The 26,870-nt window shown below is 48.9% G+C and overlaps 1 protein-coding gene across 1 annotated transcript in view; it reads right to left on the reverse strand.

Moving 5' to 3' along the window:
- The window catches only part of SLCO2B1 (solute carrier organic anion transporter family member 2B1), a 149,541-nt gene that overhangs the window by 98,889 nt on the left and 23,782 nt on the right, over window positions 1-26,870 (reverse strand). Inside the window, exon 2 of the mRNA XM_063950909.1 lies at window positions 26,174-26,280. Coding sequence (XP_063806979.1) covers window positions 26,174-26,257 — 84 coding nt within the window. The 5' untranslated portion in view covers window positions 26,258-26,280. The remainder of the gene's footprint in view (window positions 1-26,173; window positions 26,281-26,870) is intronic.

The raw sequence follows: 26,870 nt of genomic DNA on the forward strand, positions 1-26,870 counted from the left end.
GGTTAGGAAGTCTCTGTTATATTGTAGTGTATCATATGTACTGTTATCCCCTTTTACAAGTATATTAGATATAATACAGTTAATAGGCCTTGGAACCTAAACCAGTATCTGTGTATTTCCTATAGTGTTAAGTGTTCACTTGAGCGTCGGTGACGCTCAAGCAGCTTTGTAGTTAGTCAGGTTACACAAGGTTGCACTTACACCCTGTACTCACATTAAGGTATTCAGTGTATTTCATTGGTATAAGGTTTTATCATAAAGGTATAGTGTTGTAAGCGTCTGCATCGCTGGTGACCTCCTCGTGGTCTCGAGCGTATGCTACGCTACAGCGAATCATTCCCCTAGACATAACCAATAACGTGTCCTGTGATCACTGGGCCGTGAGCGAACGTGACGCTTGAGCGTCTCGCCTACGGCTGAGCGATCGCTACGCAGATAGCGTACCATTACGGTACTTCTTAAGTAAACAGCGTACAGTGTTCTTAGCTTCATAAAGGGTTGTTTATATGACAAAGGAATTTAGCATTGTCAATTGCGGGCTCGTCCTATCCTTCTCATATCTGCACTAGGTAGATCAGCGGACACTATCCCTCCAGCAAAGGGTGGGAGGTTGTCTCACAGTGCTGACGGGATAAGCGTCTGCTTCGCTTAGATAAAGAATGCTGAAGGAATCCGGGAACCGGAAGTAAGAACAAAACGCTTGTGTCTTTTTAAAACTGTTTATTTTTCTTTTGTCTTGCGTACGCATACATACCTGCATTTCTTTTCACTTGTGTATTTCATTTTTTCGTATATCACTATTCCTGTTTGCCAAATTTTATAGTTGATAGAAAGTGCTAAAAAGAGATTTGCTGTTATTTAATAGTAGAGGTAATAATTAAAGTATAGAACAACACACGGTTTGTCTGAGATACAAGGCAGTCAGTGTGGATTGCGGTAGATGATCAGGGATCACCTACATTGATAAATAAATATATTGTGTTACGGTGGATCCTTTGCATTGCGTACACGTGTCGCTAACAAAGACTAGCGTACGCAATCCAAAAGGCAGACGCACGCAGCATTCATTACGCAACGTAGCGTCCGGTTACGCTCACGTAGCTCAAGTCACGAAAAAGTTGAATTAGCGCAAAGCGATAATTAGCGCAAGGCGATAAGTAACGCACAGCGGTAGATAACGCGAAGCGGTAAATAACGCAAATCTATTTTTAGAAAATCTGAAATTTAGTTTAACAGATCCTGCTCCTAATTGGTAACACTCTTGGCCTGAAGACAATTTCTGCGCAGAAATAGATATAGAAACAAAAGCGTACTTGTGTTGAGTGAGTGTGTTTTGTATACAAAAGTTTATATAACTTTAAGGTGGAACCAAAAGGAAAGCCGGGTACTCGTCAAGGGACATACGTGTAAGTGACATATACGGTGGCTAGGGAGGCATCCCTGGTTAAATAATATTTGAGCATTAGAGTATAGCGGACCATAAGGTAACAAGACCAGGAGGTCATAAGGTAACAAGACCAGGAGGTCATAAGGTAACAAGACCAGGAGGTCATAAGGTAACAAGACCAGGAGGTCGTAAGGTAAAAGGTCCGCTATAAAAGTCCAGTGGCACAACGCCTGGGGTGTTGGTGCAGAACCCATATAGGCCATACAAGCTCTGGCTGAAGGAATCGCAGCCGGAAACATAGATTCCATTGATCTTTCAGTACATGACAAGTAGTGCTCGTGTACTGAACGATTGGACCACACGTTATTGTGTGCAGTAGTTAGTAATCTGACCTAATACCATTAGAGTAAAGTGGTCACAAACGCTATCTGTACATTCTGACGTGATTTGTGTAATTTTTTATTTTTGGAAGGGAAGTTCGCTGGTCACTCAGGAACTATCTAACAACCCCAACTTTACTGGAAAGAGTAAGTGTCCTGCGGGTAACCCTCATATGTTCCAGTAAACTGAAGGTTCCATAGGGGCCCTGTATCGAGTACGCCAGCACCACGTCGGTGTGATCAGGTCGTATTGGTCGAGGTGGGCGAGTGAGTGGGGTACTCGGTAAACCGCCACCGCCGGCCTACTGTGGAGTAATTTGGTTGTCTGTAAAGGCTTGCTGAAAACCTTGATACAGAGATCCAAGGAGGACTAAGCAACACCTGCAGACTATGGGGGCCAGTTGCTCAGGTAGGGGGCGATCAACCCTGGTTCAGGTTGATTCTGTGAACCGACCAGTTGGGTCGGCACGATATGTAATGTGTGAAAAATATGGAATTCACACCGAATCTTTATGTGATGAATGGGAGAGAATGACTGTACAAGACAGGGACAAATTCCCAAGAATAGGTAGCTTTAGTCCAGAAGTGTTACAAAATTTAAGGAGGAGGATATGTCTCGTAAAATCAACAAAGAGACGAATTCAACATCATGATTGTTTACAGTTATGGCACCAGGAAGGTGAGATACAGAGAGGTTTGGCTCTGGCGGCGGGATCTGGGGCAGTCAGGAAGTTGATTGCCACAGCTCCTCCTCCACCATACATTGCAGGAGAGAAGTTGATTGCGGAGAGAAACGCACTGGGTTGTAAAACACAAACTCTTAGTAACCCTGTAAATGTTAATGATGTTAACCAAATAACTCATGCAAGTATTAACCCGTGCAAGATGTACCCTGTTTTGAACCTTCCTCAGGAGTGTGATCAAGAAGACGATTCAGCAACAATTTCAGCTCTCTCTCTTGCAGCCACCATAGCAGAGACCACAGTAGGCACAGCGACACCCACGAGATTAGTAAAAGCCCCTAGCGGAGGGATAGGTGAGGTCGTGTCAACGGGTAAGTACGGCACCATGCACTACACTGAAACAATTGTACCACAACAAGCTGTAGAATCTACACAGGAAGAGGCTGTTAGAATTGCTCCTGTAAGGGTAATAGCAGTTCCCAATGGAAAAACAGATGTGTCTGGAGCCACTCCCATAAGGAACATAGCCATGTACACTCCATTTTCCAGAATGGAATTAAGAACAATAGTGTCAGAATTTCCTGACCCCAGGAAGGATTTAGTTGCTAGCCAAAAATACATCAGGGATCTAGGTAACACTGTAGAACCCAACAACAAGGATTGGCAGATACTGCTAAGAGCTTGTTTACCTTCCAATGTTGATGCAACTCAGTTTTTAGCTGATTGTGCATTGGATAAAGATGTACCGCTTACAGACGTGTACAACAAGGATAATGTAAAAAGGATAAATTTACAGCTAAAGGAGTATTTCCCAGCCGTTGTTAAATGGAATAAAATATTTTCCATTAAGCAAAAGGAGTCCGAAACGGCAACAGAATATTTTCACCGGGCACTATTAGAAATGGCAAAGTACACTGGTATAGAAGACATTAAGACCAACCCAAACCATCGAGAAGTAGCAGTATCTGTACTGATGGATGGTTTAAAGGAAACATTAAAGACTAGGGTTCAGACCACGCAACCATGCTGGCGAGGTCTGTCAGTGTCCGGCTTGAGAGAGGCTGCTATTGATCACGACAGAAACATCACTAGGCACAGGGAATCGCAAAGTGATAAGTTGATGTCCGTAAGTATACAGGCGCTGACCACAAGGCAGCCTGCGTATGTACCACCGAATCCTGTGGGTAAGGCAAGTGTAATAACATGTTTTTCTTGTAACAGACCGGGACACTTTGCACGAGAATGTAGAACAAAGAATGTACAAAGATCTTTTCAACCCCCTAGACAACAACACAACACACGACATTGGGAGCAGGGTCCACAGAGGCGGAGTTTTGAGCCACATACAGGGGAAACAAAAAGATATCCCCCAAACAGAGACTGGCATGCCTCTGGTAGTTCCCAGCTAACTCCCTCACAAGTAGTTGCTGCCAGCGGGATTCAGGGAGGTCAGCATACCCAATAGGGGTGTGGCCATACCTGTAATCTGCAGCCAGTTAAGTTGATTGCCAGTCTTGGAAGCGAACCAGAGATTGCAATCAATGTGGCTGGTAAAACTTTAAACTTTCTTGTAGACACAGGGGCGGCCAAGTCAGTGATAAATTCGACAGTGGGCATGAGAACCACTGGTAGGACAATTCCAGCCATGGGAGTAACAGGAGTAGTCCAGCACTACCCTGTTAGCAAACCAGCCGAGATTACAATAGGGCCTTTGCATACCAAGCATTCCTTTTTGCTGGCTGCATCTGCACCAACTAATCTCCTGGGGAGAGACTTACTATGTAAAATGGGTTGCGTCATTTATTGTACTCCTGAAGGTGTATTCTTGGACATTCCTGAGAATCACGCTCAGGAAGTACGAGACATGTTAGACTCCCCATCAAAATTAATGTCACATTCCATTATGACAAATAGGAATCCATCCCAAGTAGAAGAGATGACATCTCAGATACCAGAGTCGCTTTGGACAAAAGATGGACAGGACACTGGATTAATGGCAAACGTAGCTCCAGTAGTTGTGCAAGTAAAAGATGGTAGGATAGCTCCAAAAATCCCACAGTATCCTCTGAAGCCAGAGGTGGAGTTAGGAGTTTTTCCCGTAATAGAGCGCTTGCTACAACAGGGCATTCTAGTAAGAACGTCCAGCACCGCAAATAGTCCCATCTTCCCTGTTAAAAAGAGTGGGGGGAGGGGTTACAGGCTAGTGCAGGATCTAAGGGGGATTAACAAAATAGTTGAGAGTCAGTTCCCCGTAGTGCCAAATCCAGCTGTCATCCTAATGCAAATTCCTCCCACTGCCAAATTTTTCACTGTTATTGACCTCTGCTCCGCTTTCTTTTCGGTACCTCTGCACCCTGACAGCCAATATTTGTTTGCATTCACATACAGAGGAGTCCAATACACGTGGACTCGGTTACCCCAAGGTTTCATAGATAGTCCAAGTATATTTTCTCAGGCTTTGCATGATTGTTTACAGTCTTTCCAACCAGACAGTGGATCAGTATTGATACAGTATGTGGACGATTTATTACTGTGTTCAGATTCACTGGAAACATCTCTGAAGGATACGAAACAGCTCCTGTTTCATCTTTCAGACACAGGTCACAAGGTCTCCAAAGACAAGTTGCAATTATGCCAAGCTAAGGTAAAATATTTGGGACACTGTCTAACACAAGGACTGAGACACCTGACCGCTGATAGAATCCAAGCCATTAGAGACATGACACTGCCACAAACCCAGCAACAGATCAGGACGTTTTTAGGAATGTGTGGGTATTGCCGTAATTGGATCCCAGGGTTTTCCATATTGGCGCTACCTTTGCAGGAAATGGTCTCCTCAAACAAACCTGATCGGATTTCGCATACAGACGAATCTGAAACAGCATTTGAGAGACTCAAACAGTGCCTAACGCAGGCACCAGCACTAGGTATGCCAGACTATGGGAAACCCTTTGAACTATACGGAACAGAAAGTGCTGGGTGCGCAGCAGGTGTACTAACACAAAAACACGGTGATGCCAGCAGGCCAATTGCATACTACAGCGCCCAGCTAGATACGGTAGCGCGATCCCTCCCCACATGCTTGCGTAGCGTTGCGGCAATAGCATTGCTAGTAACAAAAAGCGAAGATGTCGTGCTAGGCCACAACCTCACAATCCATACACCGCATGCGGTATCTGCCTTATTGAATTCTGCCCAAACCAGACACGTCTCATCAGCAAGGTTTACAAGATGGGAATTGGCATTAATGGCCCCCGTAAACATCACCATAAGGAGATGCAGTGCATTAAACCCTGCAACATTTCTCCCAGGTGTGCCTGGTCAGACACAAAGGGTGGGAGGTGAGAGTGATGGGGAAGGAGGATTTAATGCAAAGGAAGATGCACATGATTGTATGGAATATTTGACCCAAAATTTTACCGCAAGGCCTGACATCAGTGACAATCCACTAGAAGATGCAGAACTCACGTTCTACACGGACGGTAGTTGTCACAGACAGTCAGACTCGGGAGACTTGTGTACTGGATACGCAGTCGTAGATGACCAAGACACCATAGAAGCGGAACCGCTAGGCCCACCTCACTCAGCCCAGGTTGCTGAACTGGTCGCCCTAACCAGAGCATGTGAATTGGCTAAGGGTAAGTCTGCCAATATCTACACCGATTCTAGATACGCGTTCGGGGTAGTACATGATTTCGGAGCGCTATGGCGTCTCAGAAATTTCATGACGGCAGCTGGTACACCGATAGCGCATGCAGCTCACATAAAAAGGCTTCTAACAGCGATACAGGAACCCGACAGAGTGGCTGTTATCAAATGTAAAGCACACACATATAGCCAAGACCCAGTATCCCTTGGTAACAGCCGAGCAGACGAAGCCGCAAAGCTTGCAGCTGCTACCCCCACACGGACAGACACCACACAGTTGATGGTATTTAATACCATCAACACACAGAAGTTGTGTGAGATGCAGAATCTGTGTTCCACACAGGAAAGAGCAGTCTGGAAGGCAAAGGGATATGGCCAGGAGTCCTCAGGGCTCTGGACGGATGGACATGGTAAACCAGTGGCCCCCAGGGCATACCTTCCATGTCTGGCTGAAGCAGCTCACGGGCTGACTCATCTAGGCAAGGAGGGGATGTGCAAATTGGTAAGAGCATACTGGTGCGCCCCAGGATTCTCCTCTCATGCGAGTAAAAGAGCAATGTCATGCCTTACCTGTCTGAGAAAGAATATTGGAAAAGCAATACCTACAGAACCATCCCATATCCCACCTGCCGGCGGCCCTTTCCAGGTAATACAAATTGACTTCATTCAATTACCCCCATGTCGAAATTTGAAATATGTACTTGTTTGTATAGATGTTTTCTCGAATTGGGTCGAGGCTTTTCCAGCAGCTACAAATACCGCTATGTTTACAGCTAAGAAAATTGTGCAGGAATTTGTATGTAGATATGGTATCCCTAGAATCATTGAAAGTGATAGGGGTACCCATTTTACAGGTGATGTCTTTCAAGGAATGTGTAAATTGATGGGTATTGATAGCAAGCTGCACACTCCGTACCGTCCACAGGCGAGTGCGAAGGTCGAAAGAGTGAACAGCACTATTAAAAATAAATTGAGTAAAGTAATGGCAGAGACAGGATTGACGTGGCCAGAAGCTTTACCCATTGTTTTGTATAGCATCAGAACCACTCCCAGGTCCCCTCTTAATCTGTCTCCTTTTGAAATCTTGTTTGGTCGACAACCGCATGTCATGATTAACCCTCAGGATGATTTGAAATGTAACAATGAAGTAACTGTAAAGTACTTGATTAACATGAGTAAACAGTTGAGGAATCAAAATGATAATCTGAAGTTGGTGATTCCTGATTTACCAGATAGTAATTGTCATGACATTGAACCTGGGGATTATGTAATGATACGAAATTTTCTACGCTCAGGTTGTCTTATTGATAGATGGGAAGGACCATACCAGGTCTTATTGACTAGCACCACAGCATTGAAGGTTGCTGAGAGAGAGACTTGGGTCCATTCATCCCACTGCAAAAAGGTTGCTGATCCAGAGAAGTCCCGCGATAAGGAACAGACGGTAGAGGTTGTATCACTGGAGTGTCTGTTCCAGGAGGATTGAGGCGGCACCTGAGCCTTGAAAATCGAAAGCAGCTGTCGACTCCCCTCTCCCTTTTATTGTTTTTCTCCACTTCCCAGCCCCTCTCCCTTAAAATTTCTTTTTTCCCCTCCTCATTCTTCTCTATTTCCTCCTCAAAGATGGACTTGCCCCAAGAGACTGTGATCCGGATTTTGATGTTAACCATGATGTTGACCAGAGCAGTCTGTTCCGGCGAGAGTACCATAGAGGTCGAAAGAGGTTCTGGAATGGGTTCCGATTATGATGATGGAGGCGTAGTTTTCCAAGATCAACCAAACCAACAAGCAAAGGCGAGTATCAGAAAACGATCCGATAGAAGAAATTGTGATGGATTGTTAGCTGAAGAAAATTGTATCTGTAGGCTCTGTGATAATCTGGTTGAAGATGGATGCATAAAGAAGTGCCAATCTAGTTTTAATATCCATATAGACCGGCATCCATTGAGTGACTATCACTCCTTAGTGGGTAACGTATTAAACCAAACAGATTGTTGGGTATGCTCTCAAGTACCTCAGGGTCACAGCAAATCAGGGCTAGTACCATTTCCTTTAACGTTAGGGGAGGTACTTGAGCTAAGTGGTGGGAGACCGGTGGACCGGAGGTTTAACATCTCCAGCCCTCCTAGTTTGAAGCTCCACCATGTGGATAGGTCCCTCTTATGTTTTAACATCTCCAATCCCAGAAAACCGGGAAATTGGGAAGTGTCATGGAGCAACCTTACCATGACCTTTTCACACAGAGCAGATAGAATGCCTACAGATACAGAGCTCGTACGCCACATAGCCAGTAGAGGAAAATCTTTTCGGTATCGATATACCTTAGGAAATAGGATTACTAGAGTTGGAGAGGTATCACCAGGATACTGTGCACATATCGTACAAACCGATACGTGCATTAAGCAGTTGGAAGAATTAGGGTCAGGAGATTTCACCTGGAAGGTTTGTAACATGGTCATGTCCTTCTCCGTCCCTTATGTTCTCCCCGATGATGCATATTTCATATGCGGGAGAAAGGCGTACAAGTGGCTTGCCCCAAACTCTGAAGGATTGTGTTATATTGGAAAAGTATTGCCCGAAGTGATGACTGTTACACATGACAAAATGAAGGACATACACCGTGGTGCCCAAGCTCCTTATACTCACACTCATTACGAACACCGAGTTAAAAGACAACTGTCAGAAAGGTTAGAGCATCCGGCCTCTGATCTTATCCATGAATCCACCGGGATTCAGGTTCTGGTAGCGTTAGATTTCACTCGTACCGCTCGAGGAGTGATGAATTATAGATACATTTCCGCACTCGCCAATTTGTTAGATAATATCACTGAAATGTATGATGACACGTTTAGATACACTGGAAGAGAACTTCAAGCTTACAAAACAGAACTAGTTCAGCATAGGATGGTTCTTAATTATCTTACAGCAGTAACAGGCGGATATTGTGTTACATTGGCAACACAGTACGGCATAAAGTGTTGCACGTATATCACAAATAGCACCGAGGATCCGGTAGAGGTCATAGACCAAAAGATGGACGATATTCTCCAACTAAAGTGGGAATTTCGTCGAAAACACAATCTCACCCTTGCTGCTGTAGGTAATGAGCTGACTGGTTGGGTGTCATGGTTGAACCCGCGAAATTGGTTCTCCGGTTTAGGAGATTGGGCTCAAGGAGTCATAATGGATGTTGGAAAGTTTCTACTATGTATCTTGGGTGTCGTTATATCGATTGGATTGATATTTAGATGCGGGCAGGCTTTAATGAGGTGCAAACAAAGTACAAAAGTGATGAGCTTGAGGAGTGAGGAAACCGTAATTAACCTGGATTTGATTTATGACCCAATGATAGAAACCAGAATGTGATGAAAATGCGATTATACGGTCCGTTTCTTTCACCTGTTTTTCTGCTTTTCTCCAAGATACAAAGACCCCCTTGGACGAGGAAGCTGACGAGACAAGATGTATACAGACAACGGATTGGCCAAAGAAGAAGATTTGACAACTTTAAATATGGACACTTGATGAACTTTGCCATGGATCCCCAGTTTCCCTAGTATTTTTAAACTCACGCTAGCCCACCATTTTTGTAAATCTGATGGCACTGACAAAGCTTGTTGCTCATGCCTAAGGAGCAAAACAGCGCAAAGAAGACGACTCTCAACAGATACCGAAAACAACTTCGACGACAGATGTACATTTCCCTGACATAGAATATCATTGCATTTTTCGTAAGTGTTCTTTATCTTCATCTCTACAACCCTCAGGTAACGACACACATAGACGATAGGGAATACAGGCACAGATATCAGCAACCACATACCTCCCCCATTCATGTATCATCAACTAAAATGTGCATCCCCATTTTGTTACAACCACAGCCGAAATGAGCTCGGTAGAGTTTGACAGCCCATCCACAGACCTGTACCACAGGATAAGAAGGAATTCAAATGTATACTTCGCAATACCTCGAAGCTTGATTTACAACACGTACGGCACGATGATACATGACCCCCCAAACATGGATTCATACACACATGCTTCTGCTTTCTCACTAGGTCATACCCTCTTCACACCTTCTCCTCTCTCCTCCCCTACCCAACCATGGAAATCAATTAACCCCTGACTTACATTTTTCTCCTTAAATGTTTTGTGGCAGTTATTATTGACTGCCAAAGGGTGGACTGTCAAAGTCAGAAAAATGTCTCAATGCACGTTGCCATATTTGCACCGCACACTGGTCCGCGCTGCGCGTGCATGCGCTCTCCCGTGGATGCGCATACCCGCAATAACGTGCACTCGCAGGCGCGGTATGCGTATTTACGGTAGAGCTTATGTAGTCGTAGCGTGCGACTCATTCGTTACAAATGTTCACAATTAATGTAGTTTATAGATCATGGTCCCTTTGATAGATTCTGAAAGTTTGGTTAAAATACAATGTCCCAGAGCTGAGGAATCCCTCTTTATATCGTACGAAGGGTCTAACAGGAATCATACAGCAGTGTTTGGTACCCATCGGAAGAGTATTTAATTAGCAATATTCCGGTGTTGGTTTGGAGCGTATTAATCGCTCGTGCGAATAGTTATGGACATAAGAAGTTTATGTCCATTTCTATTAATTACACATACTCAGGTATGCGGCGGAAAACCCAGTTTCCCACCCACCTGAGCTGTTGGAAATCGTCACAGCCCACCTGTATGAATCACCCTATGACCTTTTGTTATGATACAGGGCCGAATTCCTTCGGCCAATGGACAATGGGATTGTAGGACCAGGAGATTGCATTGTGTGTGGGGCATAAATAGGCAGGCCGACCACATCCAGCTCTCACTCTCTCATCAACGGTTATCTGCTGATAGCCGGGAGCTGGATATCGAGGCGCAGGCGATCATACCCTTTGTGCGTAAGTTTCTCTCCGTAATCATTGTCTTTCTGTGAGCCAATTTCTCTCATCTCATCTCTCTCTCTCTCTCTCTCTCTCTCTCTCTCTCTCTCTGTTCTGTTCTCTCATATCTCCCCTAGACTAGGCTAGTATTGTATTGTATTAGATAGTATTGTATTGTATTGCATTTAGGTCAGTGTAGTATTGTCTTTTTGTATTTATTGTTTAGTTCTGTGGTTAGGAAGTCTCTGTTATATTGTAGTGTATCATATGTACTGTTATCCCCTTTTACAAGTATATTAGATATAATACAGTTAATAGGCCTTGGAACCTAAACCAGTATCTGTGTATTTCCTATAGTGTTAAGTGTTCACTTGAGCGTCGGTGACGCTCAAGCAGCTTTGTAGTTAGTCAGGTTACACAAGGTTGCACTTACACCCTGTACTCACATTAAGGTATTCAGTGTATTTCATTGGTATAAGGTTTTATCATAAAGGTATAGTGTTGTAAGCGTCTGCATCGCTGGTGACCTCCTCGTGGTCTCGAGCGTATGCTACGCTACAGCGAATCATTCCCCTAGACATAACCAATAACGTGTCCTGTGATCACTGGGCCGTGAGCGAACGTGACGCTTGAGCGTCTCGCCTACGGCTGAGCGATCGCTACGCAGATAGCGTACCATTACGGTACTTCTTAAGTAAACAGCGTACAGTGTTCTTAGCTTCATAAAGGGTTGTTTATATGACAAAGGAATTTAGCATTGTCACACAATAAGCTGGTTCAGGTGAAACGCTGACACCACCTTAGGGAGAAACTGGGGACGAGTCCGCAGCTCTGCCCTGTCCGAATGGACAATCAGATATGGGCTTTTGTGAGACAAAGCCGCCAATTCTGACACTCGCCTGGCCGAGGCCAGGGCCAACAGCATGGTCACTTTCCATGTGAGATATTTCAAATCCACAGATTTGAGCGGTTTAAACCAATGTGATTCGAGGAATCCCAGAACTACGTTGAGATCCCACAGTGCCACTGGAGGCACAAAAGGGGGTTGTATATGCAGTACTCCCTTGACAAACTTCTGTACTTCAGGAACTGAAGCCAATTCTTTCTGGAAGAAAATCGACAGGGCCGAAATTTGAACCTTAATGGACCCCAATTTGAGGCCCATAGACAGTCCTGTTTGCAGGAAATGCAGGAATCGACCGAGTTGAAATTCCTCCGTGGGGGCCTTCCTGGCCTCACACCATGCAACATATTTTCGCCAAATGCGGTGATAATATTGTGCGGTCACCTCCTTCCTGGCTCTGACCAGGGTAGGGATGACCTCTTCCGGAATGCCTTTTTCCCTTAGGATCCGGCGTTCAACCGCCATGCCGTCAAACGCAGCCGCGGTAAGTCTTGGAACAGACATGATCCTTGCTGAAGCAAGTCCCTTCTTAGTATCTCTTGAAGTTCCGGGTACCAAGTCCTTCTTGGCCAATCCGGAGCCACGAGTATAGTTCTTACTCCTCTCCGTCTTATAATTCTCAGTACCTTGGGTATGAGAGGCAGAGGAGGGAACACATACACCGACTGGTACACCCACGGTGTTACCAGAGCGTCCCAGCTATTGCCTGAGGGTCTCTTGACCTGGCGCAATACCTGTCCAGTTTTTTGTTCAGACGGGACGCCATCATGTCCACCTTTGGTCTTTCCCAACGGTTCACAATCATGTGGAAAACTTCCAGATGAAGTCCCCACTCTCCCGGGTGGAGGTCGTGCCTGCTGAGGAAGTCTGCTTCCCAGTTGTCCACTCCCGGAATGAACACCGCTGACAGTGTTATCACATGATTTTTCGCCCAGCGAAGAATCCTTGCTGCCATTGCCCTCCTGCTTCTTGTGCCGCCTTGTCTGTTTACGTGGGCGACTGCCGTGATGTTGTCCGACTGGATCAGCACCAGTTGACTTTGAAGCAGAGGTCTTCCTAGGCTCAGAGCATTGTAACTTGCCCTTAGCTCCAGTATATTTATGTGGAGAGAAGTCTCCAGACTTGACCACACTCCTTGGAAATTTCTTCCCTGTGTGACTGCTCCCCAGCCTCTCAGGCTGGCATCCGTGGTCACCAGGACCCAGTCCTGAATGCCGAATCTGCTGCCCTCTAGTAGATGAGCACTCTGCAGCCACCACAGAAGAGACACCCTTGTCCTTGGAGACAGGATTATCCGCTGATGCATCTGAAGATGCGATCCGGACCATTCGTCCAGCAGATCCCACTGAAAAATTCTTGCGTGAAATCTGCCGAATGGAATCGCTTCGTAAGAAGCCACCATTTTTCCCAGGACCCTCGTGCATTGATGCACTGACACTTGGCCTGGTTCTAGGAGGTTCCTAACTAGCTCGGATAACTCTCTGGCTTTCTCCTCCGGGAGAAACACCTTTTTCTGGACTGTGTCCAGAATCATCCCTAGGAACAGCAGACGTGTCGTCGGAATCAGCTGCGATTTTGGAATATTTAGAATCCATCCGTGCTGTCGTAGAACTACTTGAGATAGTGCTACTCCGACCTCCAACTGTTCTCTGGACCTTGCCCTTATCAGAAGATTGTCCAAGTAAGGGATAATTAAGACGCCTTTTCTTTGAAGAAGAATCATCATTTCGGCCATTACCTTGGTAAAGACCCGGGGTGCCGTGGACAATCCAAACGGCAGCGTCTGAAACTGATAGTGACAGTTCTGTACCACGAACCTGAGGTACCCTTGGTGAGAAGGGCAATTTGGGACATGGAGGTAAGCATCCTTGATGTCCAGGGACACCATATAGTCCCCTTCTTCCTGGTTCGCTATCACTGCTCTGAGTGACTCCATCTTGATTTGAACCTTTGTATGTAAGTGTTCAAAGATTTCAGATTTAGAATAGATCTCACCGAGCCGTCTGGCTTCAGTACCACAAATAGTGTGGAATAATACCCCTTTCCTTGTTGTAGGAGGGGTACTTTGATTATCACCTGCTGGGAATACAGCTTGTGAATTGTTTCCAATACTGCCTCCCTGTCGGAGGGAGACGTTGGTAAAGCAGACTTCAGGAACCTGCGAGGGGGAGACGTCTCGAATTTCCAATCTGTACCCCTGGGATACTACTTGTAGGATCCAGGGGTCCACTTGCGAGTGAGCCCACTGCGCGCTGAAACTCTTGAGACGACCCCCCACCGCACCTGAGTCCGCTTGTACGGCCCCAGCGTCATGCTGAGGACTTGGCAGAAGCGGTGGAGGGCTTCTGTTCCTGGGAAGGGGCTGCCTGCTGCAGTCTTCTTCCCTTTCCTCTACCCCTGGGCAGATATGACTGGCCTTTTGCCCGCTTGCCCTTATGGGGACGAAAGGACTGAGGCTGAAAGACGGTGTCTTTTTCTTTATACGGCAATACTTCCATGTGCCGTTTGGAATCTGCATCACCTGACCACTGTCGTGTCCATAAACATCTTCTGGCAGACATGGACATCGCATTTACTCTTGATGCCAGAGTGCAAATATCCCTCTGTGCATCTCTCATATATAGTAATGCATCCTTTAAATGCTCTATAGTCAATAAAATACTGTCCCTGTCAAGGGTATCAATATTTTCAGTCAGGGAATCCGACCAAGCCACCCCAGCGCTGCACATCCAGGCTGAGGCGATCGCTGGTCGCAGTATAACACCAGTATGTGTGTATATACTTTTTAGGATATTTTCCAGCCTCCTATTAGCTGGCTCCTTGAGGGCGGCCGTATCTGGAGACGGTAACGCCACTTGTTTTGATAAGCGTGTGAGCGCCTTATCCACCCTAGGGGGTGTTTCCCAACGCGCCCTAACTTCTGGCGGAAAAGGGTATAACGCCAATAATTTTCTATCGGGGGAAACCCACGCATCATCACACACTTCATTTAATTTATCTGATTCAGGAAAAACTACAGGTAGTTTTTTCACACCCCACATAATACCCTTTTTTGTGGTACTTGTAGTATCAGAAATATGTAACACCTCCTTCATTGCCCTTAACATGTAACGTGTGGCCCTAATGGAAAATACGTTTGTTTCTTCACCGTCGACACTGGAGTCAGTGTCCGTGTCTGTGTCGACCGACTGAGGTAATGGGCGTTTTAAAGCCCCTGACGGTGTTTGAGACGCCTGGACAGGTACTAATTGGTTTGCCGGCCGTCTCATGTCGTCAACCGACCTTGCAGCGTGTTGACATTATCACGTAATTCCCTAAATAAGCCATCCATTCCGGTGTCGACTCCCTAGAGAGTGACATCACCATTACAGGCAATTGCTCCGCCTCCTCACCAACATCGTCCTCATACATGTCGACACACACGTACCGACACACAGCACACACACAGGGAATGCTCTGATAGAGGACAGGACCCCACTAGCCCTTTGGGGAGACAGAGGGAGAGTTTGCCAGCACACACCAAAACGCTATAATTTTACAGGGACAACCTTATATAAGTGTTTTCCCTTATAGCATCTTAATATGTAATAATATCGCCACAAAAATGCCCCCCCTCTCTGTTTTAACCCTGTTTCTGTAGTGCAGTGCAGGGGAGAGCCTGGGAGCCTTCCCACCAGCAGTTCTGTGAGGGAAAATGGCGCTGTGTGCTGAGGAGAATAGGCCCCGCCCCCTTTTCGGCGGGCTTCTTCTCCCGTTTTTCTGACAACCTGGCAGGGGTTAAATACATCCATATAGCCCCAGAGGCTATATGTGATGTATATTTAGCCAGCATAGGTACTTTCATTGCTGCCCAGGGCGCCCCCCCCAGCGCCCTGCACCCTCAGTGACCGTTGGTGTGAAGTGTGCTGAGAGCAATGGCGCACAGCTGCAGTGCTGTGCGCTACCTTAAGAAGACTGGGAAGTCTTCAGCCGCCGATTTCTGGACCTCTTCTCTCTTCAGCATCTGCAAGGGGGTCGGCGGCGCGGCTCCGGTGACCCATCCAGGCTGTACCTGTGATCGTCCCTCTGGAGCTAGTGTCCAGTAGCCTAAGAAGCCAATCCATCCTGCACGCAGGTGAGTTCACTTCTTCTCCCCTAAGTCCCTCGTTGCAGTGAGCCTGTTGCCAGCAGGACTCACTGAAAATAAAAAACCTAATAAAACTTTTACTCTAAGCAGCTCTTTAGGAAAGCCACCTAGATTGCACCCTTCTCGGCCGGGCACAAAAACCTAACTAAGGCTTGGAGGAGGGTCATAGGGGGAGGAGCCAGTGCACACCACCTGATCCTAAAGCTTTTACTTTTGTGCCCTGTCTCCTGCGGAGCCGCTATTCCCCATGGTCCTTACGGAGTCCCCAGCATCCACTTAGGACGTCAGAGAAATTGATGTTCAAACAAATTAGTTAAATCCATTTGATTTATACAATTTATCCAAACAACCATTTTGCAAATATTTCAGGTTTTGGGAGCAAATGGTTGATTGACATTTAATCCCATACATGACCAGGTTTTCGCTCCAACCAGCAAGATTGGACAGATAATCTTATCTCATTGGCTGGCGAACACCTCAACTGGAGGTTAGTGACAGAGTCATAACTAGGTGTGTGCGGAGGGGGCACATAGCGCTGCAGGGTACGGGGCGCTGTTGGTGGCACTTGTCAATCATCTGTTTTAATTACTTCCACTTGCAGCTTCCCCCCCTTTTTGAAGCCCAGCATTTCCTGACTGCCCCTGTCTCCTACCTTGACCTCTTCTGTCACTAATACCTGCAGTATACAATTTCCATGAACTCAACCTGAGATTTCTTTGTTACTCAGTCACACTGTCCTTTATTACATTTCAATATGCTGACATACCCGGGATTCTAACCCATCACCTGTGGCACTGCAGTCAGACAATCTATTCATTGAGCTATCTGTCCTTGTATAGAAAGGTAGATAATTCTAAGCTAGATAATTCTAACTATCGGAAGCTTACCTTGTACTTTGTGAAGGGGTGATCAGCATTGAGCAGATCTATGTAGTGTGTGTCTGCACGAGATCGGATGTGTGGCTGCACACTACATAGATCCAGTCGCTCCATATTGTGTTCATAGTTTTTATGCAGGATTATATAGCTCAGTGAGTAGGGTGTGTGTTTAGAATGTAACAGGTTATAGGTGTGAATCCTGGGTATGGCAGTACATTGAAATGTGTTATTTAATGAAGCGTATTGTAACTGAATAACAGCGAGCTTTTAAGTTAAGTGCATGAATGTGGTATAGAGAGGATTTGTGTCCAGTTTTATTTTCTTCTAGCGGTCTATAAAAGTGTGTGTAATATATTATATAGTATATATATATATATATATATATATATATATATCTCCTATATATTTGCCAAAGTCTGTGACTCTGTGCCCGTAACGCTGGGCGGAGTCACAGGCACAGATCTGGCCAGGAACAGTCCCCTCCCTCTCTCCGCCCAGTCCCCTCCCCATCTCCGCCCAGTCCCCTGTCTCCCTTCTCCCCGTACACTCTCTGGTGACATCGCAGCCGCTGACTGTGAGCGGAACTCACACTACCCGCCTCACAGACTAGCGGCTGCTGCAGAGTTCAGGGGGACATGCTGAGCACTGGCAGCTGCTCTCGCTCCCTCTCCCACCCGCGGCATCCACCCGTCACTTACCCGCAGTCGCGGGTGAAAAGGGGGCGTGGCTTCGTGGAAGGGGGCGTGACTTCGCGTCCCGACCCCCGTTTTCGGCACAACTCGCCCCCCCTCCCACCCGCGGCAACCACCCGCACCTGCCCCCCACCCGCGGCATCCACCCGTCACTTACCCGCGGTCGCGGGTGAAAAGGGGGCGTGGCTTCACGGAAGGGGCGTGGCTGCGCGTCCCAACCCCCGTTTTCGGCACATTGTGGGTCGGGGCATACGGCCTTCACCCGGACACTGGTGAATCTGCAGTGCTGGCTTCTGGACTGTGACAGGAGCCGGCACTTTGGTGTCACCCCTCAGAGGGTAACACCCGGGTGCGGGCCGCACCCCCGCACCCACGTTGTGGCGCCACTGCTCCCGCCCCCACCTGTAGCACAAACACCTGCCGCATCCACCCACAACCCGCGGCACTCCCGTCCCCTCCGCCACCCAGAGCACAAACACCCGCGCCACCCACCCACGGAACTCCCGCCCCCTCCCCCACCCGTAGCACCAACACCCGAGGCAACCAACCGCATTCGCCCCCCAACCGCAGCACTCCCACCCGCAGCACCAACACCCGCGCCACCTACCCGCGACACCCACCGCATCCACCCACCACCCGTGGCACTCCACCCCCTCCCCCACCCGCAGCACCAACACCCGCACCACCCGTAGCACTCTGCCCCCTCCCCCACCCACAGCACCAACACCCGCTGGCCCCCCTGCGGCACCCAACGCATCCCCCACATCCGCTCCCACCCGCGGCACTCACGCCCCCACACCTGCAGCACCCCCGCCCCTCCCCCACCCGCTGCAACCCTGCCCCTCCCCCATACCCACCTCTCCCCCCTGCTGCACCCTTCACCCAACCCGCACCACCACCGCAACTGCCCCATCCTGCACCCACCCCTCCTGCACCCACCCCTCCCCCACCCGCACCACCGCCCCAACCCTCGGAACCCCAGCAGCTGCCTCCCACCACCCAACTGCACCACCACTGCTCCAGCCCCTACCCCCCCTCCGCACCTGTCCCTCCACCCCCAGCACCCCCCCTCCCCCATCCACGGCACTCCCACACCAGCTTCTCCCACAGCCCTCCCACACCCACATCACCCCTGCTCCCAACCCCCCACCCATGGCACCCCCGCCCCTCTCCTACGCACAGCACCCCTGCTCCCGCACCCCCACCCCTCCCCTACCTGTAGCACGTGCCCCTGCAACCGTGGCACCCTCAAACCCACCACCCCCCCAAATGCACCACACCGGCAAACCGCCCCCTCCCCCACCCCTGACACCCCCCCACTCCACCCCCATACCCACCTCTCCCCCCGCTACACCCCTGCATCCTCCACTCCACCTGCACCACCACCGCATCTGCCCCTCCTGCACCCACCCCTCCCCCATACGCAACACCCCTGCTCCTGCACCCCCTCCCCCACCCACGCCACACCCCCAACTCTCGGAACCCCCGCAGCCGCCTTCCACCCCCCATCCGCACCACCACTGCACCCGCCACTGCCCCCCCACACCTGTCCACCACCCATGGCACAACGCCCCCACTGCCCCTCCACCACCAGCATCTACAGACCCCATCCATACCCCCTCCCGCCCCCCCCACCCCACCCGCAGCATCCTCACACCCGCCCCTTCCCCACCGCCGCACCCCCTCCCCTGCCCCTCCCCTACCCGCCACAGCTGCACCAACCGCCCTACCCCAACTGCGGTATCCCTGCACCGGCACCCTCCCCCACCCACTGCAGCAGCACACCTGGCCCACCACAACCGCCGTAACCCCACACCCACCACTCACTCATCCACAGCGCCCACGGACCCCCTCCCCCATCCGTGCCATCCCCGCACCCGCCCCTCCCCTAGCTACCGCACATCCACATCACCTACCCCATCCAGATCACGTACCCCACCCGCAACACCCCTGCCACTCCCACAACCACAGCACCTACCCGCCCGCATTATCTACAGGCACCCTTCACATCTGCGGACCTCCCACACCTGCCCCTCCCCCACCCGCAACACCTCTGGACCACCACCCGTACCACCTCCGGACTCCCTCCCCCATCCACAGCTCCCCCGCATCCACCCCTCCCCCATCCACAACATCTACATCCCCCATCCGTGCCATCCCACACCTCCCCCACCCACAGCACTTCTGAAACCCATCACCTAAGCTCACCCCCCCTGCACCTCCAAACGCACACCCCTACATCGCCCCTCCCACACACACATCACCTCCATACCCCCTCCTTCATCCACAGTCCCCCGCACCCACCCCTCCCCCACCAACAGCAACTACACTCCCCATCCGCGCCCCTCTACACCTCCCCCTCCCCCACCCACAGGACCTCTGCACCCTTTACGCCATCCGTGCCCCTGCACCCACCCCTCCGCCACCCACAACACCTCTGGACCCCCTCCCACACCCAACCCTCCACCACACGTAGCACCTCGAATCACCATCCACAGCCGCTACAAGTGATTCCCACGGATAGGAACCTCACTGAACCCACCCCCTTTCCAAACCCCCCAAACTTTTGTGAGTATAGTTGCTACCAATGGACATTGGATTAATTAGAAACACTAATACTGTGGCCATTATGTGTATAAGCAACACTGCTACCTGTGCCCATTGTGTATAAGTGGCGCTGCTACCTGTGCACACTGTGTGTATAAGCGGCTCTGCTACCTGTGGTCACTGTGTGTATAAGCGGCTTTGCTACCTGTGGGTATTGTGTGTATACGCCGCTCTGCTACCTGTGGGTATTGTGTGTACACGTGGCTCTGCTACCTGTGCCCATTGTGTGTATAAGCACCTTTGCTACCTGTGGGCACTGTGTATAAGCGCCTCTGCTACCTGGGGGTATTGTGTGTATAAGCGGCTCAGCTAGCTGTGGGCACTGTGTGTATAAGCGTCTCTGCCCCCTGTGGGTATTGTTTGTATAAGCGGTTCTGCTACCTGTGGGTAATGTGTGTACATGTGGCTCTGTTACCTGTGCCCATTGTGTGTATAAGCCCCTCTGCTACCTGTGGGCACTGTGTGTATAAGCGCCTCTGCCCCTGTGGGTATTGTGTGTATAAGCGGTTCTGCTACCTGTGGGTAATGTGTGTATAAGCGGCTCTGCTACCTGTGGGTATTGTGTGTATAAGCGGTTCTGCTACCTGTGGGTATTGTGTGTATAAGCGGTTCTGCTACCTGTGGGCATTGTGTGTATAAGCGGCTCTGCTACCTGTGGCCACTGTGTGTATAAGCGCCTCTGCTACCTGTGGGTATTGTGTGTATAAGCGGCTCTGCTACCTGTGGCATTTGTGTGTATAAGCGGCTCTGCTACCTGTGGGCACTGTGTGTATAAGCACCTCTGCCCCCTGTGGGTATTGTGTGTATAAGCGGCTCTGCTACCTGTGGGTAATGTGTGTACATGTGGCTCTGCTACCTGTGCCCATTGTGTGTATAAGCCCCTCTGCTACCTGTGGGCACTGTGTGTATAAGCGCCTCTGCCCCCTGTGGGTATTGTGCGTATAAGCGGTTCTGCTACCTGTGGGTATTGTGTGTATAAGCGGTTCTGCTACCTGTGGGTATTGTGTGTATAAGCGGCTCTGCTATCTGTGGGCACTGTGTGTATAAGCGCCTCTGCCCCCTGTGGGTATTGTGTGTATAAGCGGTTCTGCTACCTGTGGGTATTGTGTGTATAAGCGGTTCTGCTATCTGTGGGCACTGTGTGTATAAGCGCCTCTGCCCCCTGTGGGCACTGTGTGTATAAGCGCCTCTGCCTCTGTGGGTATTGTGTGTATAAGCGGTTCTGCTACCTGTGGGTAATGTGTGTATAAGCGGCTCTGCTACCTGTGGGTATTGTGTGTATAAGCGGTTCTGCTACCTGTGGGTATTGTGTGTATAAGCAGCTCTGCTACCTGTGGGCATTGTGTGTATAAGCGGTTCTGCTACCTGTAGGTAATGTGTGTATAAGCGGCTCTGCTACCTGTGGGTATTGTGTGTATAAGCGGTTCTGCTACCTGTGGGTATTGTGTGTATAAGCGGTTCTGCTACCTGTGGGCATTGTGTGTATAAGCGGCTCTGCTACCTGTGGCCACTGTGTGTATAAGCGCCTCTGCTACCTGTGGGTATTGTGTGTATAAGCGGCTCTGCTACCTGTGGCATTTGTGTGTATAAGCGGCTCTGCTACCTGTGGGTATTGTGTGTATAAGCGCCTCTGCTACCTGTGGGCACTGTGTGTATAAGCGGCTCTGCTACCTGTGGCCACTGTGTGTATAAGCGCCTCTGCTACCTGTGGGCACTGTGTGTATAAGCGCCTCTGCCCCCTGTGGGTATTGTGTGTATAAGCGGCTCTGCTACCTGTGGGCACTGTGTGTATAAGCGCCTCTGCCCCCTGTGGGTATTGTGTGTATAAGCGGCTCTGCTACCTGTAGGCACTGTGTGTATAAGCGCCTCTGCTTCCTGTGGGTATTGTGTGTATAAGCGGTTCTGCTACCTGTGGGTATTGTGTGTATAAGCGGTTCTGCTACCTGTGGGTATTGTGTGTATAAGCAGCTCTGCTATCTGTGGGCACTGTGTGTATAAGCGCCTCTGCCCCCTGTGGGTATTGTGTGTATAAGCGGTTCTGCTACCTGTGGGTATTGTGTGTATAAGCGGTTCTGCTACCTGTGGGTATTGTGTGTATAAGCGGCTCTGCTATCTGTGGGCACTGTGTGTATAAGCGCCTCTGCCTCTGTGGGTATTGTGTGTATAAGCGGTTCTGCTACCTGTGGGTAATGTATGTATAAGCGGCTCTGCTACCTGTGGGTATTGTGTGTATAAGCGGTTCTGCTACCTGTGGGTATTGTGTTTATAAGCGGCTCTGCTACCTGTGGCCACTGTGTGTATAAGCGCCTCTGCTACCTGTGGGTATTGTGTGTATAAGCGGCTCTGCTACCTGTGGGCACTGTGTGTATAAGTGGCTCTGCTACCTGTGGGTATTGTGTGTATAAGCGGCTCTGTTACCTGTGGGTATTGTGTGTATAAGCGCCTCTGCTACCTGTGGGCACTGTGTGTATAAGCCCCTCTGCTAGCTGTGGGCACTGTGTGTATAAGCGCCTCTGCCCCCTGTGGGTATTGTGTGTATAAGCGGCTCTGCTACCTGTGGGCACTGTGTGTATAAGCGCCTCTGCCCCCTGTGGGTATTGTGTGTATAAGCGGTTCTGCTACCTGTGGGTATTGTGTGTATAAGCGGTTCTGCTACCTGTGGGTATTGTGTGTATAAGCGGCTCTGCTATCTGTGGGCACTGTGTGTATAAGCGCCTCTGCCCCCTGTGGGTATTGTGTGTATAAGCGGTTCTGCTACCTGTGGGTATTGTGTGTATAAGCGGTTCTGCTACCTGTGGGTATTGTGTGTATAAGCGGCTCTGCTATCTGTGGGCACTGTGTGTATAAGCGCCTCTGCCCCCTGTGGGTATTGTGTGTATAAGCGGCTCTGCTACCTGTGGCCACTGTGTGTATAAGCGGCTCTGCTACCTGTGGCCACAGCACCTTCGTATCTTATCTACAGTGCATTGCTGTTACTCATCTGGTACTTCATAATGCAGACCCTAGCAATATATACTATACTCTACACTATGTTATTCATTGTGCCCTGCGGCCACTCTGCACGCCCTCACAAAGGCCTACGCCCCCTTGACAATCGCACGCCCTCCCCCCTTACAATATGTACCCACTGCCATAAAAAAAAAACAGGTAATACTCCATATAATAACAATTATAGCACAGCTGAAGCCCGTGCAGGGGATAATGGATCGTAGCCCCTTGCAACGGTATTTTCTCTCTAACACCTTCCCTCTCTTTATCCTCTCCCTACCACCCTGCCTCTCCCTATCCTTTACCCATCGCACAGCGTTTCTGTACATTCCCTTTCTCTCCCCCTACGCCTCTCTATCTTATCTCAACCGGAACCCATTTCTGTATGCCCTCTATACTGCCCTGCGTTTCTGATTCTGTTATCTACCGCCCTGCGTATGTTCAAAGGCGTGCAGAGGTTAACGGGGCTAGCCCCTAACGACGGTGTGAAGAGCGCCCGTAGGGCGCGATGAATCACCTAGTATATATATATTCATACAGGGTATAATGTGGGAAGGGGCATCATAGCATGGCCATTCTCTGGGATCAATCTTGTCATGCCCCTTTCCCACAAGGCATGCGTCTTATGTCCCTACTGGAAAAATGAAGGGGAGGCGCCAATTCTCTCTCTGGCACAGGACAACAAAAAGTCTACTTATGGCTCTGGTCAGTGACACCACTTTGCTAGACAGGCCTTCCATTAGGCATGATGAGAGGTCGTAGCAGACACCAGTTGGGCATAGGGGTCTGTTGAGAGCTGAACGGGGCCAGGGAAGTGGTGCAGGGGGATGTGTCTCCATCAGCAACTAGCCTGCCCTCTTACAAGCGTGGCCCTCTGCTATCAGGCCCCCTTGCTCGTGGCCCCTGGCTGCTGGATTGCAAGGCCTCAGAGTGGTAGTTTGCTCTGCTGGCTTTCTCCGTACCACCATATGAGATATACTTATAGTATTATCAATAAACTGATGACTATATTTTACACCAGCTCTTGTGGCCCTTGTGGTTATCTATCAGAATTTACTGTATGATTGTTATTACACCGTGTAGCAGTAGCGTATAGCCAGTATATGCCGTTAGGGGGTTGAGACTCAATGCTCACCCTACAGTCCTGAGAATATTATCCAGACACGCACTACACACAGGTACAAATGGCATAGTGTTACACAAATAACACAACGTGACGCGTTATACAAGGTTAGCGTGCAACAGAGAAAATATGCAAAAAATGATGACTAGAATTCCTTCTATTTATACACCCTACTCCGCACACTGCTACACGGCATGAACTTGTAGAACAAGACTTTTCTGGAGAGTCTGCATATTTGTCATACTCAGCAACTGTGACTTCTACACCCGGTGATCGGTGAGGTATATAGTGATATAATACAGCGCCAGGAACATCTAGAAAGTTGTTTTCTTATTTTTACTTTTATTTTTGTCAAATGAAATCACAAATCATTTCCGAGATCTGATATCGTTCTCCTTGATGTTCGCAGTTGTATTCGCCAGCCGTAGAGATTGAAACTTTGCCAAATCTTTCCGCTTACAGTAACTTGTTATACAACAACACTTGAGTTCAAGGTTCATTCAAAAACAATAATTTGAAAATGTGTTTACGCAATCGCGTCTCTTTAAGATGTCTGAAAGATATTACAATAGAGTGAAATAAAAGTTTACGGGTCTATGTTTAATTGGCGGTGACCGGAAAAGTAACATTCCTCGTCGACGTGTATTGCCGGGATAAAGAACCAGTTTTTGGAGCTACTGTACTTATAAATTCCTGCTCAGATAAGCAGCTGTACCGGCCAAGGTCAAGATATTACATTGATGGCTTCTGTCTGGCGGTATTAAGGTCACGCATTGCCACAAAAAGTCAGCGGGAGCAGAGGGATCTGAGCATGGCAGGACATGTAGGGTGGTGTTAGCGCCCGGAGGCGAGCTCCAAAAACCAATTCTGGCATCAGCGCAGGAGATACCGCAGATATTTCCTGCATTGCAGAGATAGGTAACTGGTTGAAAGACCCCATATACTATAAAGGTGAGTACTATGGGGGTCATTCTGAGTTGATCGCTCGCTAGCAGTTTTAAGCAGCCGTGCAAACGCTATGCCGCCGCCCACTGGGAGTGTATTTTAGCTTAGCAGAAGTGCGGACGTTTTAATCGCAGAGCGCCTGCAAACATTTTTTGTGTAGTATCAGAGTAGCTCAAAACCTACTCAGCGCTTGCGATTACTTCAGACTATTCAGTTCCGGATTTGATGTCACACACCCGCCCTGCGTTCGCCCAGCCACGCCTGCGTTTTCCCTGGCATGCCTGCGTTTTTCTGAACACTCCCTGAAAACGGTCAGTTGCCACCCAGAAACGCCCACTTCATTTCAATCACTCTGCGGCAACCAGTGCGACTGAAATGCATCGCTAGACCATGTGCAAAACTGCATCGTTCATTGTGCCCGTACGTCGCGCGTGCGCATTGCGCTGCATGCGCAGAACTGCCGGTTTTTAGGCTGATCGCTGAGCTGCGAACAAATGCAGCTAGCGATCAACTCGGAATGACCACCCATGAGCGATGTCGCCTAGTGTTTCCCCCTCCCCAGCTGGGGCACTCGGCGACCGGGCATACACACTGAGCGATATGACGTTCATATTGCTCAGTGACATCATGCTGCGGCCGGGCCGTTCAGGCAGCTTTTGGATGACAGTCCAAATTGAGCTGCCTGCACGGCCGTTAACGACCCGTGGGGCGGCACATCGCTCGTCAGTGGTGACATACATACTTGCCGAGAGAGTAAGCAACGTCGCTCAGGAAGGGTGAAAATGAGCTACGTCATTTTCTCGGCAAGTGTGTATGCACCTTCTGGCCCCAGAGTTCCTTCAGTTGCTACATGTAATTAGGCTAATTTTGTTATTCCATAACTACTATACAATGCAGATAATTGTTACATTTCTTTTGCTTGTTACCTTTATACTATTGAATGGATTTCTGCAGCTTCTGGCGAGTTTCGTTTGGCTTTCATGGTTGTTGATGTGATTTGAGGCCGTCATTTCCCTGGTAGAGAGTTATACTCCTGCGGATAAATAACATACAGTATATATAAGTGGATCAGATTCATCCCGTTACTTCAATAATAACCACACAATCATTATACCATAGAGATTACTTCCTCCCTGATCACTGCTTCCCTCTCTCACACTGAGGATTTCTCCCAGGCAGCTCCTAACCTCAGGAATTCCCTCCCTCACTTCGTCAGACACTCACCCAACCTCCTAACGTTCACACCTGCCCTTGACACTCACTTTTTCATTCTAGCTTACCCAGAGCCGGCCCTAACCAATATGATGCCCTAGGCAAGATTTTGTCTGGTGCCCCCTAGCACCACCGCTAGTTCCGCCTCTGACCCTACACCCCTTTCCCAGCACCATCACCCCCCACCCATAGCAGTCCTTATTTTGTTTTCCTACCCCCTGTAATTTAAATAAGAACAGTGTGCACATTCGGCGCACAGCCCAAAAAGGTATGTGTTTTTGCTGGCAAGGGGCATGGCCACACAATGGTACCCCCAATTCAAATTATGCCTCACAGTAGTGCAACTTTATTCACAATTTATCATGCGATAGTGTCCCTTATTCACATTACATCACACAGTAGTACCACTTT

Source organism: Pseudophryne corroboree, chromosome 2 (genome assembly GCF_028390025.1).
Source record: "Pseudophryne corroboree isolate aPseCor3 chromosome 2, aPseCor3.hap2, whole genome shotgun sequence".
NCBI classification, from domain to species: domain Eukaryota; kingdom Metazoa; phylum Chordata; class Amphibia; order Anura; family Myobatrachidae; genus Pseudophryne; species Pseudophryne corroboree.